We start from the raw sequence: 19606 nt of genomic DNA, 5'->3' as shown, positions 1-19606 counted from the left end.
AAAAAAAAGAAAGAAAATAGACTAATGAACAGACATGTACTCATCCCCAGGGTCCACAATGATCAACTCCTGGCTGACTGGTATCTCATACCCCACTTTAATTTTTAAAAAAAAGAAATAATTCAATAAACTGTGGTACTTCAAAAAAGAAAATAGACTAATGAACAGACATGTACTCATCCCCAGGGTCCACAATGATCAACTCCTGGCTGACTGGTATCCACTCATACCCCACTCACTCTCTCCCTTCCAGGCTGTTTTGATGAAAGTCCCAATCACTGCATCATTTCATCCATAAAATAGTGTATCTCTAAAAGATAAAGACTAATTTTTTTGTTAATACTCACCTGAGGATATTTTTCCATTGATTTTTTATCTGAATTTGGTTTTATTAATAAAATAAATTAAGATGGATTTATTGATATTCACATAGAACCATAGATAAAGCTATAAACGAAACTTATGTTCAAAATAAATTTCATCAAATACAAGGTCTTGGATCTATTGTCTACTTGCCTAGGATGTGTTCTATTTCTTCACACTTAAAGTAAAAAGCCTCAAGTCAAGGTTTGGACATTTACCTTGGCCATCTGTAATAATCCTTTTTATTTTTCAGTGTACCCGGCAAGCTCTGCAGTGGATGAGAGCTTTCATTGCCTCTTTTCTTTTCTTTTTTTAATGTATCTTTATTATGGAAAATATTACAGATGTTTCATAGATTTATTTATTTATTTATTTATTTATTTATTTATTTTTAGAGAGAGTGAAAAGGAAGGATGGAGGGGGGAAAGAGAGAGAGAAACATTGATGTGAGAAAGACACATCGATTGGTTGTCTCCTGCACACACCCTGATTGGGGCCAGGGATTGAACTGCAACCCAGGTACATTCCCCTGACCTGGAATCGAACCCACGACCCTTCGGTGCACAGGCTAACACTGTAACCACTGTGCACACAGGCCAGGGCAAGACTAATTTTTAAATAACCACAATATTGTTAACACATTTTTAAATAGCATTTTTCTGACCTAACAAAATGTCAGTAACAGTGTTGTTTTCTGAAAGCATTCTGTAAATATCTCAGTGTATTTTGTATATATCTCTGTACTTATCCCTTGGATCATTTGGATTATTCATATTTTTGTGCTTTCTTTGACAGCACATATACTAATAGGATTGTTTGTATTTGATCTAAGTGAGTTCTAAAACAATTACTTCATACCCCCTCTGTGATTTTGGAACTGAATTTGGCCTTTATATATTTCAAAGCTATATTCTGGGTTCTAAGAACATGAATTTTGTTATGGTTTGCAAGTTTTTGTCAGTATAAAATATTCTTCTTTCTTGCAACTAATATTTTTCACATTGAACTCTATTTTGTTTAACATTATATTTACTATTCCTATCTTTTTTGTTGTTGATCCTTTTAAAAAATATTTATTTTTTAGTATGAGTTTGATTGTGTAACACAATCAGAGCCTTTGTCACTTACAAGGGGAAAATCCATTTATATAATTGAGAAAATTGATGTTTGTTCTAGTTGCTATCATCTTGCTCAGTGCTTTCTGTTATACTTCTTTATTTTTTATTTTTTTCTCTATTGGTTGAATTTCTTTTTCTCTTTTCACTATTGGGAAATTACAGTTTTTCTGTTCTTTCCAAGTCATCTTTAATTTTCCCCCCAGCTCTTTATTTAAAACTAGGGGCCCGGTGCATGAAGATTCGTGCACGGGGGTGGGAGGGGGGGGCATCCCTCAGCCCGACCTGCACCCTCTCCAAACTGGGAGCACTCAGGGGAGCCCTCTCCAATCCAGGAGTTTCTGTCTGTCTTTGCAATCATATGAATGAATTCTCTGAGACCCCCAACCCAGTTTGGTTTGTTGCTCTCAGAATAATAGAGGCATTATTTTTGCTTCATTGGTGGAGATTTCCTGGAAGTTTTAGGATATCTTCCCTTTAATTTTTCCTAGATACTTTGATTTTACTTATGTCTCTCATCTTTGCTTTCCCTCCATCCCCCACTGCAACAGTAACTTACTCCAGGCTCAGTTTGCTCTAGTGTCTAGGACAGTGGTCGGCAAACTCATTAGTCAACAGAGCCAAATATCAACTGTACAATGATTGAAATTTCTTTTGAGAGCCAAATTTTTTAAACTTAAACTATATAGGTAGGTACATTGTTATTAACTTAATTAGAGTATTCCTATGCTAGCCTTTGAGGAATGTTCGCTGAGGTCCACCCCTTCCAACTCTCCCATGTACACTCGTCCTGTATACTTGTTTTGTCTGTCTCCTTTCCGAAAACCGACTTCTGTACATGGGCCACAAAGTTTCAATCGCACTGTATGTGCGCACCCGCACGTGGCATTTTGTGGAAGAGCCACACTCAAGGGGCCAAAGAGCCACATGTGGCTCGCGAACCGTGGTTTGCTGACCACTAGTCTAGGAGATCCATCTGCCACCAGAACTACGATTCCCAGCATTCTTGGTGCTCCCCACAATCTGGGCTTCTGCTTCCGGTCCTGAGGCTGCCATCAGAACTACTATTCCCAGAATTCCTGGTGCTCCCCATGCTGGGAGCAACCGAAGGAGCCACGGCCCCCCATGTCTCCGGCTCTCCTGCTCTGCTCTCCGTCCGGCGACCGAGGGAGCCACGTCCCCCCAAGGGAGCGACCGAGGGAGCAACCGAGTGAGCCACGTCCCCCCAAGCTGCCAGCTCTCCCGCTTCTGCTCTCCGCCCGGCGCCTGTGTATGCAAATTAACCCACTATCTTTGTTGGGTTAATTTGCATATTCACTCTGATTGGCTGATGGCTGTAGGGAAGGGACGGTCAATTTACATGTTTCTCTTTTCTTATGTAGGCTTTTTCACACTTATGGGAAAGTTGAAAGAATAACATAATGATAACATTACCTATCACCTAGATTCACCAGTGGTTAGATTTTGTCACATATTCTATATAAACACACAGGGACAGATTATTTTGCCTAACCACTCGAGAGTAACCTCTGGACATCCTGACATTTCACACCTAAACACTTCAGCATATATCTTCTAAAGACAAGGGCATTGTCCGACATAAGCAAAACACAGCTGTCTCACTCAAAAGTCACATTGATACAATACTCTTATCTAATGTCCATATTTAAATTACTCCAATTGTCCTAACAATGTCTTTTTTTTTTAATTAAAGATCCAACCAAAATAGTTGCCAACTTTTCTTTTCTTTCAGGACATGAGCATTTTTGAGGCATCCAGCCTGGTTATTGCATGGATTTACCCCTTGGTTTGGATTTGTCTAGTTGCTTTCCCATGAGTACACTCAGTTCAATATTTTTGGCAAGAATACTATACAGGTGACATTGTGTTTATCACAATATATCAAACTAAGAAGACTTGTGGTCAATTTGTTATTGGCGATGTTTAAATTGGCCATTTAGTTAAACTAGAGTTTGCCAGATTTTCCTATTGTAATAGTGCCTTTCGTGCCTTTCCCCTATTTAAATAATTTAAATAATGGCAATCTGAGACTATTAATATCCTGTTCAACAATCTTTTACCCTGTGGTTTTATCAACCATTCATGATCTGCGCCTTAGTCAATATTTATAAAAGTGTTTGCTTCTACCACTTGGGGAGCTCCTGTGTTCCTTAATGATTCATATGAAGTATCACCTCCTCTAGACACTGCCTCCTCCTCTCCTATTCTAATATACTAGTAGATGCCTCTCTTCTGGAAACCCATAGCAACATGATGCTCTAGGACTTACTCCAGCTGAGTATAGGTTTACTTGTAGGTTTTTCCCAGAATTGATTGCATGCTTCTTTCCAGAGGAACTTTCCCTCCCCACCCTCACAACATTGTGCTGTTGGTTCTGTGGTTGTTTTTAAATTCTGTTTGCCTTGGTATGGCTCTGTACACATGGAACCGCCCCCCCCCCTTTATTTAAAGAAAGCAAATGTGTTATAACTTATTTATAGTTGGTATTCTTGGAAGGTACAATTGTTGCAAATTTGGCAAGTAAAAGCCCTATTAAGATGAGTCCTGCCCTAACCGGTTTGGCTCAGTGGATAGAGCGTCAGCCTGCGGACTCAAGGATCCCAGGTTCGATTCCGGTCAAGGGCATGTACCTTGGTTGCAGGCACATCCCCAGTAGGGAGTGTGCAGGAGGCAGCTGATCGATGTTTCTCTCTCGTCGATGTTTCTAACTCTCTATCCCTCTCCCTTCCTCTCTGTAAAAAATCAATAATATATATTTAAAAAAAAAAGATGAGTCCTGAGTCCTCTGACACACCCCATCAGTTTTTAATACTTAATTATTGACACAAGATGTTGCACGTTTACCTGGTCCTCTTCCTGTCCAAAACCTAGATTCAGCTGTTGCTGCAAGGAATCCTGATCTTTTTAGTGGTGAATAGTATTTAGAAACCAAGCTCATCTAGGTGTGCTCACTGCCATTGTGCTGTCATCATTTCTGGACCCCTAAAAAAACAGAGCCAAGAAATATATAGGTTTTAATCCTGAATCTATACTGATACCCCCAATTTTAATCCAAAACCACAGAATTATTCTTCTCCTCCACCCACTCCATGTTTGTATCTTCCTCTATCATAGTGAGAATACTGGTTTCCAGCAACTTCATTATGTACTCATTTGCTCAGTCCTGTACGGCACACAAAATAACTTACTATTCCCCTACTATTACCAGCAGCAAACTCACTAAGTTAAGTTCAGGGTTTTTTTGTAGTTAGTTGTTGTTGTTGTCCTCAGAATATTCTACACAGAGCACAGAAAATACTCTGTTCAAAAATTACTTGAATTGTTTTTTCATTTGGTCCTATTTTTGTTTAAAGTGAGTTTTCCCCCATATTTGTTGATTCAGTTTTAATTTTTGAATATGTAAACTGTGAACAAGGTTACAACAGCAGAATGTATACTCTTTTTTAGTGCACATGAAATATTCAGGAAGCAAGACCATATGATATGCCATAAAAATGTCTCAATAAGATTAAAAGGATTTAAATCATGAATAGTATGTCCTGATCACAATGGTATTAAATTAGAAATCAATAGCATAAACATATATGTAATACCTAAATAGCTATAAGTTAAAAAACACAAATACTTTGTAAGTCAAAGAAGAAATTACAAAGGATATTATAGAATATTTTGAACTGAATAAAAATGAAAATACAGCATGCCAGAATTTGTGGAATGCAGTTAAAGCAGTGCTTAGAGAGAAATTTAAATGCTTTTATTAGAAAAGTGAAAAATTAAACTCAGTGGCCTAAGTTTCCACACCAAAAAGCTAAAAAAATAAAAAGGAAAATCAAATTAAACCCAAAATATATGGAAAGATTAAGAAGATAATCAAAATAAGAGCAAAAATAAATGAAATAGGAAATAGAAAAACAATAGAGGAAACAATAAAACCAAAAGCTGGTTGATAGAAAAAAAAAAGTATGATAAATTTCTAAGTATATGGTTATGCCAATAACAGAGATAACACAAATTATAAATTCTAGGGAGGAATAAAGGACATTAATACAGACATTAAAAGGATAATAAGGAAATATTATAACAACTTTATGCCAATAAATTTGACAACTTGGATGAAATGGACAAATTTCCTAATAGATAAAAACTACTAAAATTGACAAAAGAAGAAACAGAAAATATATGTTAATTGAGTTAAACTGTAATTTAAAATGTTTCAATACTAAATGCAATGTGGTAGCCTGGATTGGATCCTAGAAAACATTAGTGGCAAAACTGGTAAAATTTGTATAAAGTCTAGACTTTAGGTAACAGTATTTTACCAATGTTAACTTCCTAGTTTTGATAAATGTACTATCTATAATAATAAAAGCGTAATATGCTAATTAGACTGGACATCCTTCCGGACGACCTTCCAGACAAAGCCACGGTGGTGGGGACTGAGGCAGAGGCAGCTGCCTTGGCAGGGGGCCCAGGCAGCCGCCACAGCGGAGGGGCTGAGCCCCTTGCACAAATTTCGTGCAGCAGGACTCTAGTGATTATATAACATGTTAACATTAGGGAAACTGGGTGAGGGGAAAATAGGAACTCTACTATATTGTCAACTTTTATATTTATTGTTTTAAAATAAAAGCTTTACTTAAAATCAACGACAATGCAAAAAAACAAAAAAACAAAAACCCAATTTTAAAAAACCTCCAAACCCAGATAGTGTCACTGATGAATTGTATTAAACATTCAAAGAACAAATAATACTAATCCTACATGAACTCTTCTAGAAAACAGGAGAGAAGGAAAATTTTTGGAACTTGATTTATTAAACCAGCATTTCTCTGGGACCAAAACCAGAGAAAGACATCCCAAGAAAAGTACACTACAGAACAATATCCCTCATGAACAAGATGCAAAAATTCTTTTAAAAAATATTGTAAATAGAATATAGCGATATAGAGAAAGGATAATACAACATGATGAAGTAGGGCTTATCTTAGGAATGTGTGGCTGCTTTTAGATTCAAACATCAAATTAATTCACCATGTTAACAAAACGAATAAGAAAACCATATAATTAAAGACATCCACACACATACACAACACACACACACACAAAGCACTTGACAAACTTTAATACCCAATCATGATAAAATGTCAGCAAACTCAAAATAAAAAGGGACCCTAATGTGGCAGGAGTCATCTCTGAAAAACCAAACCTAAGAATGTACTGAATGGTAAAATACCCTAAGATTGAGAACAAGGCAAGGAAGAATATCTGCTCCCACTGGTTTTAGTCAACATTGTACAAAAGGGCCTAGCCAATGCAATAAGGCAAGTAGAAAAAGGCATAGAGATTAAAAATTACGAAGTAAACTCATGTTTATTTGTAGAAAGCATGATCATCTATGTAAAAAAAATGTTTAATCTACAAAAAAAAGCTACTATAATAATTAAACAAAGTTGCAGGATACAAGTTCAACATTCAAAAATTAATTATATTTTATATACTAGCAGCCAAAAAAGGTTATTGAAATTAAAAATACAGTATCAATTAAAACAGGACCCAAAATCATGAAATGCTAATGGATAAATTTAACAAAATATGTTACTGGACCTGTATGTTGGAAACTACAAAACATATTGAGACAAATTTAATAAAACCTAAAGAAATGGAAAAATACACCATGTTAATGTATCAGAACACTCAATATTTTAAACTATGGTGGTTTTGGCATAAGGATAGAAATACAGATGAATGAAACAGACTAGATCAGCGGTTCTCAACCGGTGGGTCGCGACCCCTTTGGGGGTCACCTAAGACCATTGGAAAACACATATATAATTACAGATTGTTTTTGTGATTAATCACTATGCTTTAATTATGTTCAATTTGTAACAATGAAAATACATCCTGCATATCAGATATTTACATTACGATTCATAACAGTAGCAAAATTACAGTTATGAAGTAGCAACGAAAATAATTTTATGGTTGGGGGTCACCACAACATGAGGAACTGTATTAAAGGGTCGCGGCATTAGGAAGTTGAGAACCACTGGACTAGACAGTTAAAAAATAGACCCACAGTTTTATGCTCAATTATTTTTTGGCAAGGTGCTAAAAATCTTTTCAACAAATGGTTCTGAAACCCTTATGGGGGATAAAATAAATCTCGAAATGTATCCCACTCCATACATAATAAATAATTAAAAATTGATCTAGACTTAAATGCAGAAGCTAAAATTCATTGTTTTTCAGTGTTTCCTTGCAGCTTCCTTCTGACCATACAGTTGCCATAGCCTTACCTATCACAAATGGTATAGGGATCTATACCACTGGGATCTCAGCTCTGGGATCTCAGCTTATAGAGGTCACTCTGCCCCCATATTCCCTAATAATCCCACAGGCTCCATCTCCATTTTGGGCAGGAACAGATGGTGCTCTGAAAAAACACATAGCATGGATATGCAGCAGTCCTGTGGGCTGGCAATGAATGGGTGAAGAGCTGGAGTACACAGTCAATCCTCTTGGGTTCAGGTAACAGGAGGGTCTCACTAGAATTGAGTCCAGTCAACTCCCCTGGCCCACATCTATATATATAAAAGGCTAATATGCAAAGTGTCCCCTCAGGAGTTTGACCGGGAGACCGGGAGTTCGATCCCTCACTATGACATGTGCTAATCACCAGGGAGTGGCGTGAAATGAAGGAAGGCCCCAGTTGGCAGCCAGGGAAGGAAGGCCCCAATTGGCCCTGGTTGCCAGCCAGGCCTAGGGACCCTAACCATGCATGAATTTCATGCACCGGGCCTCTAGTTTTGAGATAATAGTGATTCTAACAGCACCATGAACTCAGCTGTCCATTGAGGTTTTTTCCAGAAAACTAATAGCATGAAATTTATAAACAAGACTCCTTATAAGGATGAAAAGATGATTTTCCATTCAGTTCTTTTGTTGTTGTTGTTTAATATATTTTTACTGACTTCAGAAAGGAAGGGAAAGGGAGAGAGAGATAGAAACATCAATAATGAGAGAGAATTATTGATCGGCTGCCTCCTGCACATCACCCACTGGGGATGGAACCTGAAACACGGACATGTGCCCTGACCAGGAATAGAACCCTGACTTCCTAGTTCATAGGTTGACACAACCACTGAGCCACACCAGCCAGGCCAGTTCTTTATGTAATGCTTAAAGGGCACTTTTAACACTTAAATCCAGAATATCTCACATATAGTGTTGGGTAAACACAGCAAGGCTTTCTTCGAGATTTTCTTTAGAGAATTTATACACAGAGATTAAGCAGAGCAGAATTATTGCTGAGTCCCTCTGTCTTCCCTCAAAGGAGTCTCCCTACCCAGTGAGGTCAGATCTGCCCACTAGGTTCTCCCGCTCTCCTGGAAGAGCTAAGGATGATAATATTAGTAAAGCTGACTGTTGCTATATGCCAGGCGCTGTTCTAGAGCTATCTGCAGAGCCTCTCCTTTAAGAGAACATGTGTCTCTTTTGCAGTTGTGAAGACGATCTCTCCGAGGACAGAGAGGAGCTTCTGCACGGCATTTCTGAGCTGGACATCAGCAACTCGGATTGTTTCCCATCCCAGCTGCTAGTGCATGGAGCTTTAGCCTTTCCCCTGGGGTTAGATTCCTACCACGGTTGTGTTATAGCGGCTGCCCGCTATGGCCGGGGCCGGGTGGTAGTGATGGGCCACAAGGTACTATTCACCGTGGGTAAACTGGGCCCCTTTCTGCTCAATGCTGTGCGTTGGCTGGACGCGGGCCGCCGAGGCAAGATCGTGGTGCAGACAGAACTAAGGACAATGAGTGGTCTGCTTGCAGTGGGGGGCATAGACACCAGCATTGAGCCCAATCTGACCAGTGATGCGAGTGTCTATTGTTTTGAGCCCACGAGTGATGTGGGAGTCAAGGAGCTGCAGGAATTTGTAGCTGAGGGCGGGGGCCTGTTTGTTGCAGCCCAAGCCTGGTGGTGGGCCTTCAAGAACCCCGGAGTGTCGCCTCTGGCTCGATTCCCAGGGAACCTCCTGCTCAACCCCCTTGGCATCAGTATCACAAGCCAAAGCCTCAATCCAGGGCCCTTTCGTACTCCGAAAGCGGGGATAAGGACCTATCACTTCCGCTCCACTCTGGCTGAGTTCCAGGTTATAATGGGCAGGAAGAGAGGGAATGTGGAAAAGGGGTGGTTGGCAAAGCTGGGGCCGGATGGCGCAGCTTTCCTGCAGATCCCTGCAGAAGAGATCCCTGCCTATATGTCTGTGCATCGGCTCCTCAGGAAGCTGCTGAGTCGATACCGGCTCCCAGTGGCGACCCGAGAGAACCCAGTCATCAATGACTGCTGCAGGGGTGCTATGCTCTCCCTGGCCACAGGTCTGGCCCACTCTGGGAGTGACCTCTCTCTGTTAGTCCCAGAAATTGAAGACATGTACAGCAGCTCCTATCTGCGCCCCTCTGAATCTCCTATCACCGTTCAGGTCAACTGCAACAATCCAGGTATGGAAGTAGGGGTGGGAGCTCAGGGTTGGGGGACTGAGACATGATGACTTAGCTCACTTCAGGGACCTGATCACTTCCAGAAGGCCACCTCCACCCTTTGCCATGTACTTTTAAGGAGATAGGGATTGGGGCATTAGGTAATGTTTGCAAGAGTTGAGTCAGGGCAGCGTGGACTGGAAAGATGTACAGAACTCATGAAGGGCCTGTGGAGATGCTGGATGGAGATGGGATTATGGAGGGGGAGTAAAGTCCTTCCATGCTTTTGACAGGCACCCGATATTGCTGGATGAGCACTGGGCTGTACATACCTGGAAGGCAAATTATAGAGGTCTCCCTGCCTGAAGCTGCTGCCTCTGCTGACCTGAAGGTAAGGCCACACCCCACCTCCCCAGGAAACATGGAGCCCAAATGTTCTTGCTTTCACAGTTGGCATCTTGATCCTCATAAAAACTCTACTGGCAATATGGGGCATGTACTTTTACCCCCATTTTAAGGATGAGGCAACTAACATGCAGAACAGTTAAGTGATTGATTGAAATGTATAGATCTGATATATTTCAGAGCCAGGACTCAAACCTAATCACCTCCTCACCCTGAAGTTTTGTGCGTTTCACTGATATCATAGAGTAGGGAATAGGAAAGGTGCCATGTGGAAAGTGCCCTAGCACACAGTGGTATTCAGTAAACCTTAGTTCACTTCCATCTCATATGTATCTCCCACTGTAGCACAAGGCCTTTCTTACTCCAGCTTCTTCCTGGGATGCCAAAGACTGCTCCTTGCTATCCCTGGCCCCCCTCAGCTCTGTCACTTGCACATATACATACCCTAGTCACATATTAAGTTGCAGTGCTGCTCTGTCTCCCTTGAGGGTCTCTGTGACAGGACTTATTCTGTGCCTGCATTTATCCTAGAGTTTGATTAGCATAAACCCAGGAAAACAATTCTAGGACTCCACCAAAAACAAGGGTCACTCCACTGGCTCAGGAAGGGGAGTCTTATAGATCGGAACTGAGTCAATCCTCTACCACATCAGCCTGTCACACTAGATGCCACTGGGCCTCCTCTGGAGTCAGCAAAAGGCTGGATCCCTTCCATCCCATTGCCAACACCAGAGTCCCCATCGTGGAACACCTAGTGCCCTCACATCAGCATCTTAACATCACCTTAGTAGAGCTGTTTGACTCCCCTGGGAGGATATTTTCACACCATTCAGTCCATACCACCTAAAGAATGATGTAATTCCATAGGTTTAGCGTACACAGTTCATAGACATGGGGTCATATAGCCTGGTGCCCTTCCTGTCCCCACCTCATGGGCATTATCCTCTTCCACCGCATGCACTTGAGGTGACTCTGTGGGGGGGTATCTCTGCTCCAGATACAGATTGGCTGCCACACAGATGACCTGACCAGGGCCAGCAAGCTGTTCCGAGGCCCACTGGTAATCAACCGATGCTGCTTGGACAAGCCCACAAAATCAATCACCTGCCTCTGGGGCGGCCTCCTCTACATCATCGTGCCTCAGAGCAGCAAGCTGGGTTCTGTGCCCATCACTGTGAAAGGGGCTGTGCATGCTCCATTCTACAAATTGGGTGAGTGTGCGCTATGGAGTGAACCCTGGGACAGGAGAGTTGGGGGTGAGGAGGACACTGGGACTGTTTGGTGCAGGAAGAGAAAGATTCAGATTGGAGGAAAGAAGGAAGGTAAGCCTCCTTAGATTCATCTTTGGGGCCAAGGAGATAGACCAACCCACATCCATGGGGATGCCATAGAAGAAGGATGGAGATGGGGACATGGTTGTTCATGGCCTTGGTGTTCTCCTCCTGGGGTTCAAGTTAGGTGTTTTAACCTAAGGGATTCGGAAAAGGGCATTTCAACCCCATGGCCTCTCTTCTCAGGGGAGACATCCCTGGAGGAGTGGAAGAGGTGTCTCCAGGAGAATCCAGGTCCCTGGGGAGAGCTGGCTACGGACAACATCATCCTGACAGTGCCAACCGCCAACCTTCGCACACTGGATAATCCTGAGCCGGTGCTTCGCCTCTGGGATGAGGTGATGCAGGCTGTGGCACGGCTCGGGGCTGAGCCCTTCCCCTTGCGTCTGCCTCAGAGGATTGTTGCCGATGTGCAGATTTCAGTAGGTGGGTGCCCTGTTCCAAGAAGCCCTGTGGGACTTCTTTCTCCCAAAGGCCATGCATTGGGCAGCCAGCAGGGTAAACATGCTTTTCTAGCAAGACAAATAAAATGTAATCCTTGTTATTTAAATGAAAAGGGAAAAGGTGTATTTTAAAAAAAAATAGACTCAGTGACTTTCACAAAATTTGGGAACTACCTAAATGTCCAACAATTATGGAATGGATAATTAATATATTGTGTGTAGCCTCAAAAGACATTGAGGAAGATGTTTAAAGTGATATTTTGATGGTGTTTTACCAGTGAGCCAGGAGGTCTAAAAAATTTGGGCCTATAGAAATTTTATTTCTATAGGGGGGTCTATAGAAATTAAATAAGCATGGACATTGCTCTAGACTCTAGGTTTTTTTGGCTTACAATCACTATAAAGTAATATTAATGTGGGCAACTCCACATCTAAATGACAAGAAGGGAACACCCTCAATGAATTCTTAATTTTGAGAAAAGAGTATAATGATATAGGTTCCCATGGACAGGGCACTCTTATAAACATAGAAATCTTGGATAGTAATATGAACAGTGATTTGGGACCTGCATCACCTCCCATAAGCACATGCTCTCAGGTCAGAGTGAGGATGAGGGATCATTACAGAGTGAGAGGATAAGGAGGAAAGCCCTGGATTTGGATTGATCTTCTGAGCAGTATGGGGTTCTGGAAGTCATTGGGGTTACTAAGTATTTTGGGAGATACAAAACAGAGAAGAACTTTGTAAGATATGTGGGGAGCGCTCTAACCCTCTACCTCCCTCCTCTATTTTCAGGCTGGATGCATGCGGGGTACCCCATCATGTGCCACCTGGAGTCAGTGCAGGAGCTCATCAATGAGAAACTCATCAGAACCAAGGGGCTATGGGGCCCTGTCCATGAGCTCGGCCGCAACCAGCAGCGGCAGGAGTGGGAATTCCCACCACACACCACTGAGGCCACCTGCAACCTGTGGTGTGTTTATGTTCACGAAACGGTCTTGGGCATTCCTCGAGGTCGTGCCAATATTGCCCTGTGGCCCCCAGTTCGGGAGAAAAGAGTCAGAATCTACCTGAGCAAGGGTCCGAATCTGAAAAACTGGAATGCGTGGACAGCCCTGGAAACATACTTACAGGTATACTAGGCAAAAAGGAAGGGTGATGGGAACCCTTTATTCTGGGGATACCAGAGCATCATTGTTAGGTGATGTTCTTGTAACCCAGAAGACCTCCCACTACACCTGTCTCCCATGCTAGGCCTCAGGAGACCCTGACAAAGCCCAATTGTGACAGTCCTATTAGATGATGCCTCTCAGTATATCATTTTGCATGATCCTAAGTAGAGTTAACTGCCTCATCCCCACCCTCACCCTATGAACTTGAAGAAATGCATGAGAATAGATAGGAAGCACTGAGAGAGGTGAAAACATGGTAGAGGCATGTGTATTGCTATAAATACAGTTACTATCACAGGCTTTAGACGAGACATAACTGAGATTGACACCAATTGATACCATTGACTGCTATTTAATAGCTATCTAAAACCAAAAAGCCACCCCACACACAAAACAAATATGGGATAGGACATATTTTTTTTTCCTCAGATGAGTATACCATCTTCTCAATATGACTTGGCTGTGCCTGTTTCCACCTTATAGGCGATCAAAGATTTCTCCCTGGCCTGGACATGGAGGTTGCCTTTGCCTTTAATTATCATTCAAACACCCCAGTTCTGCCCCTGAGTCCCTGGATTAGTTCCCAGTTCATTGTGGAGAGTTTCATCACCTTGGATTCTGGAACTCAATCCCAGACCAGTCACACTGTGTAGTCTGGTTTCTCCACCTGCTCCAGTTCCTCTGTGTTTATTCCCGTGGCCTTGAGAATGACAGTGAAACTGCCTGGGGGACTCTACTTAAACTTGTCATTAGGGCCACTTCACCCCAGGGACAGAAGTTCCACATCTGTGACATAAAGTTGAGGTTGTTCTAGGGAACTGCTAACGTCTCTTTTCATGCTAAAGCTCTATAATCCAGCCTAACATGGGCTGTTTCCAATGGTCTCAGGATGGGTGCCTTTCTGAAATGATAACTCTTAACTCTAGCTACCTAGAATATATATAGTATTCTGCTTCTACCAGACTCACTCCCCCGCCCCCAGGCCATTTTAGTTGCCTTGTAAATTAACAAAGACCTATGATTAATGAGGATTATGTCAGGATAGGAGTTCCCCAAATATTGGGTTTAACTTTGCAACTATGAAAGATATAAGGATTTTTTTTTCATGCCAGCCCATTTTAAAGCTTTGTGTAATACCCTAGTGAATATTACATAATCTAGTGAGATATATGAATAATGATAGATTTAACTGCCTCAGCCCCACAAGCACAACACACAATCATTTATTGAGTGTCTGCTTTGTGCTGAGCACTGTGCTAGCTGAGAGGCCCCTTTTTTAAAAATTGATTTCAGAGAGAGGAAGGGAGAGAGAGAGAGAAACGTATTATTTACTTCCTGTATGCCCCCTACTGGGGATCAAGCCTGCAACCAGGGCATGTGCCCTGATCAGGCATCGAACCGACCACCTTCTGGTGCTTGGGTCGACACTCAACCACTGAGCCACACCGGCTGGGTGAGAGGCCCTTCTTAAGATTCAAATATGAGAGAGTTAGGGCATGAGGCCAGCAGGTAAAACAGGAAAGAGGGTCCGTCATAGCCATGCAATTAGTGTTGAAGGGGTTCAATGCAGTAAATTCATTTATTAGAGTGTTTTTTTTAGGTCTTCTTGTTGTAGACTACCTGTCTCATCCTGCCTCATCCTTCTCTTTTCAGCTCCAGGAAGCCTTTGGTTGGGAGCCCTTCATCCGTCTCTTCACTGAGTATCGTAACCAGACCAACTTGCCCACCGACAATGTTGACAAGATGAATCTGTGGGTGAAGATGTTCTCCCACCAAGTGCAGAAGAATCTGGCTCCCTTCTTTGAGGCCTGGGCCTGGCCAATCCAGAAGGAAGTGGCTACCAGCCTGGCCTATCTGCCTGAATGGAAGGAAAATATTATGAAATTGTACCTCCTCACACAGATGTAAGGAGTGCCCAGCAAGGTGGCAGATAGAGAGGTGTGGGGAGGTAGACAGAGACAAGGATTCACTCCTCAGCCTCTGTCTCTTAGGGCTCTAGCCTTGTCCTCTGGGCTCACTGCCCTAGTTCTGTCTCTCGAAAGTGGGTTAAAAACACAGTAAGAAAGTGGAATCAGAATTTCTCAGGGGCAAGGCCTTCTGTTTATGAGTCTTGTTCCTCAGCTCTCTGCTATCAGATTCACTCCTAACCCTAATTGGGCCAGTTCTGAGAGCTTTCTATGCTAGCCCTTGAAGGTTCACCATCATGGCCCATAGCCCACAGAGAGTAGTTCTCATCCTGACATCCTGAGGACTCACTGGATTTTATTTTAAATGAGTTATTCCAAAAACCCTGACCATAGAACCCAACTGAAATACAAATTTATCATGATTTTCATAGCTCCCTGAGGACTCATATATTTTGTGTATTGGGTAGTTTTCAAAGAGCTTGAAAAGTAATCTGGTGAAATAGAACCCATAGCTAGGGTTAGCTCTTAGGAAAGTTGTTTTATTTTGGTATTCTTATTTCTTTGTGTATACGATGAGGATAAAAATTCCTACCCCACGGGTTGTCATAGAGACTCAGTAATTCTGAAGAGGTTTGTGAATACAGTGCATGCTGTCCAAGGGATTGCTTTATTGTGAAACAGAGTAGTGAGCTGACTACTTCCCATAGCCTAGAGGTTAAGATCATCAACTCTCACAGTTGACTCCCTTGCCTCCAAATCCTGGTTCTTTCACCTGTTAGTTGGATAACTCTGGGCAAGTTTTTTGATTTCTCTGTCACTCAATTTCCTCATCTCTAAAATGGGATTGATTTCATAGGATTATTTTGAGGATTAAATTTTAGTGCCTCTAAAAGTGATTAGAATAGTTAGCTGGCCATTAGTAGGTACAAAGAAAATGTCAACTGCCATTATTATTATTATCTAATTAACTCACTATCATTGGAGAACTAGACTTCACTTTTAGATGGCTTTTACAAAAGCAGTGTAATTAATCCTATGCCCTCCTACACTTCCTACACCAACCTCTGAAAGGAGTCTGGTAGTTGCTTTATGATCTAAAGGGCGGGCTCTAAATTCACAGGGTTTTACAAGCTACTTAGGGTTTTGGGCTCTTTACTCAGTTCCATTGTTCAGGTAGAATTCCATCTTTGATTAAATAAAGAGTGGATGTCACTTGAAAACTCAGGAAAATTCCAGGAGGATGCTTGTCTTTAGCAAACAATGGGCAACTGGCTCAGTGTTGGTGTTTATATTTCCATAGTGACACAGATTTCTATCATTGTCAAGAGTTACTTACTAGTTGGGCAGATAAAGTTCACACAATATAGAAATATTTACTTTGGAATAAGAGAACTAGATATAACCAACTCAAATTTCACTTGATTAAAAGATTTTCTTAAATGTTCTAATCATATTCAGAAACTCCCATTTCTTTGTAGTTTCAACTAGAGTCGAGGATGTAGGATTACTGTTGTATACATCCAGCCAGTTTTCTTTTAGCTCACTTCTTTTTATGTAGTTATTGTAATACACCGTTTTATTTGCTTTACTGAAAACTGAGTGGGTACATAAATAATAAGATTTGACCTGGATGTTTTTCTTTGGATTTTTTAAAATATATTTTTATTGATTTCAGAGGGGAAGGGAGAGGGAGAGGGAGAGAGAAAAACATCAATGATGAGAATCATTGATCGGCTGCCTCCTGCACGCCCCCTACTGAGGATTGAGCTGCAACCCAGGCTTGTGCCCTTGACCGGAATTGAACCAGGGACCCTTCAGTCCACAGGCCAACGCCCTATCCACTGAGCCAAACTGGCTAAGGCTGGATTTTTTATTATGTCATTTCTCAATCATAGAAGTATTTTCCCTTATTTCATGAATATCTTTCATCTGGGTGCTTTAAACATAGATGTTGAATGTCCATTCAACCTTTAAAATAATTGCTATCAACCCCTGGCCAGTTTGTTCAGTGGTTAGAGCATTGGTCTGCAGACCAATGGGTCAAATATTCAATTCCTGGTCAAGGGCACGTACCTCAGTTGCAGGCTCGATTCCTGGCCCCAGTTGGGACACACACAGGAGACAATCAATCGATGTGTCTCTCTCACATCAATGTTCCTGTCTCTCTCTCTCTTCCTCTCTCTCCCTCTCTGTGTCTCCTTTCCCCCCACTCTCTCTCTACAAAAAGTCAATGGAAGAAATATCCTCAGGTGAGGATTACAAAAAAAAAAAATAATAATTGCTATCGATTAGTGGGATGTCAAGTACATGCCAGTTATTGGACTGGTTCCTTTATATATATAGTTTCATTAAATCCTCACAGTGATCTTATAAGATGGAAATTTACTGCTCCTTTTTTAGGAATGAGCAAACTGAATTTTATGGAGGGCAATTGAAGTGCCTAAGGCTACACTGCCAACAAGTGATAGAGCTGGGATTTGAACCTGGGCATTCTGATTACAGTGGGTGTTAGTAACTACAGTGCTTTAAATAACAAAATAAATGAGTAAATGAAGAAACCAACCAGCAAATAGAGATATCTTTATGTCCCTACTTGCCAGCACTTTGGCTGCTTGTACTTGCTCCTCATCTAATTTTATCAGAACAAAAAATACCTTTGTTTATCCCAAATTCCAGTTCAAAGGAAGAATCTGAGGTAGGCTCCTGAAGTGTTTCCCAATAGACAGAGATGGGATGATCCCTTTAGTGTCATCCAACTCTTTTTAGGTTTCAGGTTATTCAGGTTTCAGTCCTTCCCTCTAGGGCACCATGAAAGCATCTACTAGCTTATTGGATTTTGAATAATGGGTTATTTTGATGAAGTGCCTGACTCCCCAAAGTTCCAGACATTGCATGTTCTCAGAAAGGAAATTAGATCCTCAGTTATTTAGAATAATACTTATATCTATTCTTGCCCTCTTTAATCCATTTTCATCAGTACAGACCTGGGGATGTCTTAAAAATGTAAAACTATCCATACCACTTCCTTACTTAAAAGCTTCCAGTGCTACTTTGAATTTAAGATGATGAACTGGACATACAAATTTACCTCTCCTCTCTCTACAGGCCCCACTGAAATTGAAGTAAAAGAAAACTGGAAGGCATTTGGTTATGAATGAAGAACTCAACACATTTCTGGACAGAAAGTGGATGAAGTATGAAAAAAGAATGAAAGAGTGAAGGTACCTTTCAGAGAGAATATAAGCTGATCTGAATAACATAACCACAGAGAGGCTTGGGCACCTAAAAAGTCTATCTACTAAAGAATTATACCAGTTGTAAAATTGAACCCCATCGCATTCTACCCTATCCCTTGTGCATAGAATACAGGCAGTCAACTATTGGTACCAGTGAGAACTCTGTTGTTGCTATTGTTGTTGTTGTTGTTGTTGTTTATATAAAGAAATTGAATAAATTGCCCGAGAGAGGTAGGAGTTGGTGCTTCAGAATGAAATTTCTTTTTGTGTAAATAAGTGATCCCTTAGCCTATCAGCTAATTCTTTACTGACACTTGAAACCCCCCCTACTCAAGTAACCAAGTGTTTCCAGTCATAGAAGAAGCTTACTAGAAAAACAGACCAAACCATACAATGACAGAGGAAACCCATATCAACTCCTATAAAAGTCAACAGTTATATTGATGCTTAAATACAACTGGTCAGCTAGGAATTACCAGACACTGAGCATTGGGGGTGGTGGTGGGGTGGGGGGGTGGGAGGGAGGGCCAAGGGAGACGTATGTAAGAAAAAATTACCAACTAAAATTAGGAGATTGGAAAACTGCACCCAATTCTGGAGGAAACAAAATCAAAATGGAAAAAGTAACTTTAAAATCTAGTTATATCTTCAGAAAGATCTGAGGTATATTTGTAAGATGAAAACAGGATGCTACAGAGAAAGGAAAAACTCTGAGAATAAGGAGAGCCCTTTAAAAGTGAAATAGTGTTAAAAATAACCCGTAGACAAGCTAGAAATAAAGTTGATGGAATCTCCGTAGATATAGATCAAAAATAAATAGCAGAAACTATGAAGAAAGGAAAGATCTAGACAATATCTAACCATTAGTGTTTTTTAAAGAGAAAACAGAAAATATAGGCAAAGAAAAAAAATAATTGAAGAACAGAAAGAACTAAGTCTCCAGATTCAGGGGGCTCCAATAAAACCTACATCGAGACACAATTATGTGAAATTTTGGAATATTAAGGATAGAGGGAAGATATTAAAACTGCCCAGAGAGAAAATAAAATTGGGTCATCATAATTAGCTTAGCCAAAAAGGAATGAGAAATAGACTGGGCAGCAGATTTTTCGTCAGCAACACTAAAAGCTAGAAACCA

General features: G+C 41.2%; 1 protein-coding gene across 4 annotated transcripts in view; it reads left to right on the top strand.

Moving 5' to 3' along the window:
• The window catches only part of TCAF1 (TRPM8 channel-associated factor 1), a 51779-nt gene extending 32409 nt beyond the window's left edge, over positions 1–19370 (top strand). For 3 of the 4 annotated variants that reach the window (XM_005862809.2, XM_005862805.2, XM_005862807.2), the window contains exons 3-9: positions 9000–9994; positions 10267–10364; positions 11376–11589; positions 11896–12135; positions 12949–13286; positions 14979–15229; positions 18338–19370. In XM_005862809.2, coding sequence (XP_005862871.1) covers positions 9000–9994; positions 10267–10364; positions 11376–11589; positions 11896–12135; positions 12949–13286; positions 14979–15229; positions 18338–18347 — 2146 coding nt within the window. In that variant the 3' untranslated portion in view covers positions 18348–19370. Of the gene's footprint in view, positions 1–8999; positions 9995–10266; positions 10365–11375; positions 11590–11895; positions 12136–12948; positions 13287–14978; positions 15234–18337 lie in introns of those variants that run through there. The other variant, XM_005862810.2, reaches the window with a different exon arrangement.
• Positions 19371–19606: the final 236 nt, after the last annotated feature.

Source organism: Myotis brandtii, unplaced genomic scaffold, assembly GCF_000412655.1.
Source record: "Myotis brandtii unplaced genomic scaffold, ASM41265v1 scaffold168, whole genome shotgun sequence".
In the NCBI taxonomy this organism is placed as follows: Eukaryota; Metazoa; Chordata; class Mammalia; order Chiroptera; family Vespertilionidae; genus Myotis; species Myotis brandtii.
Note: the sequence above shows the minus strand (reverse complement) of the source record. Positions and strands in the feature narration are given on the sequence as shown.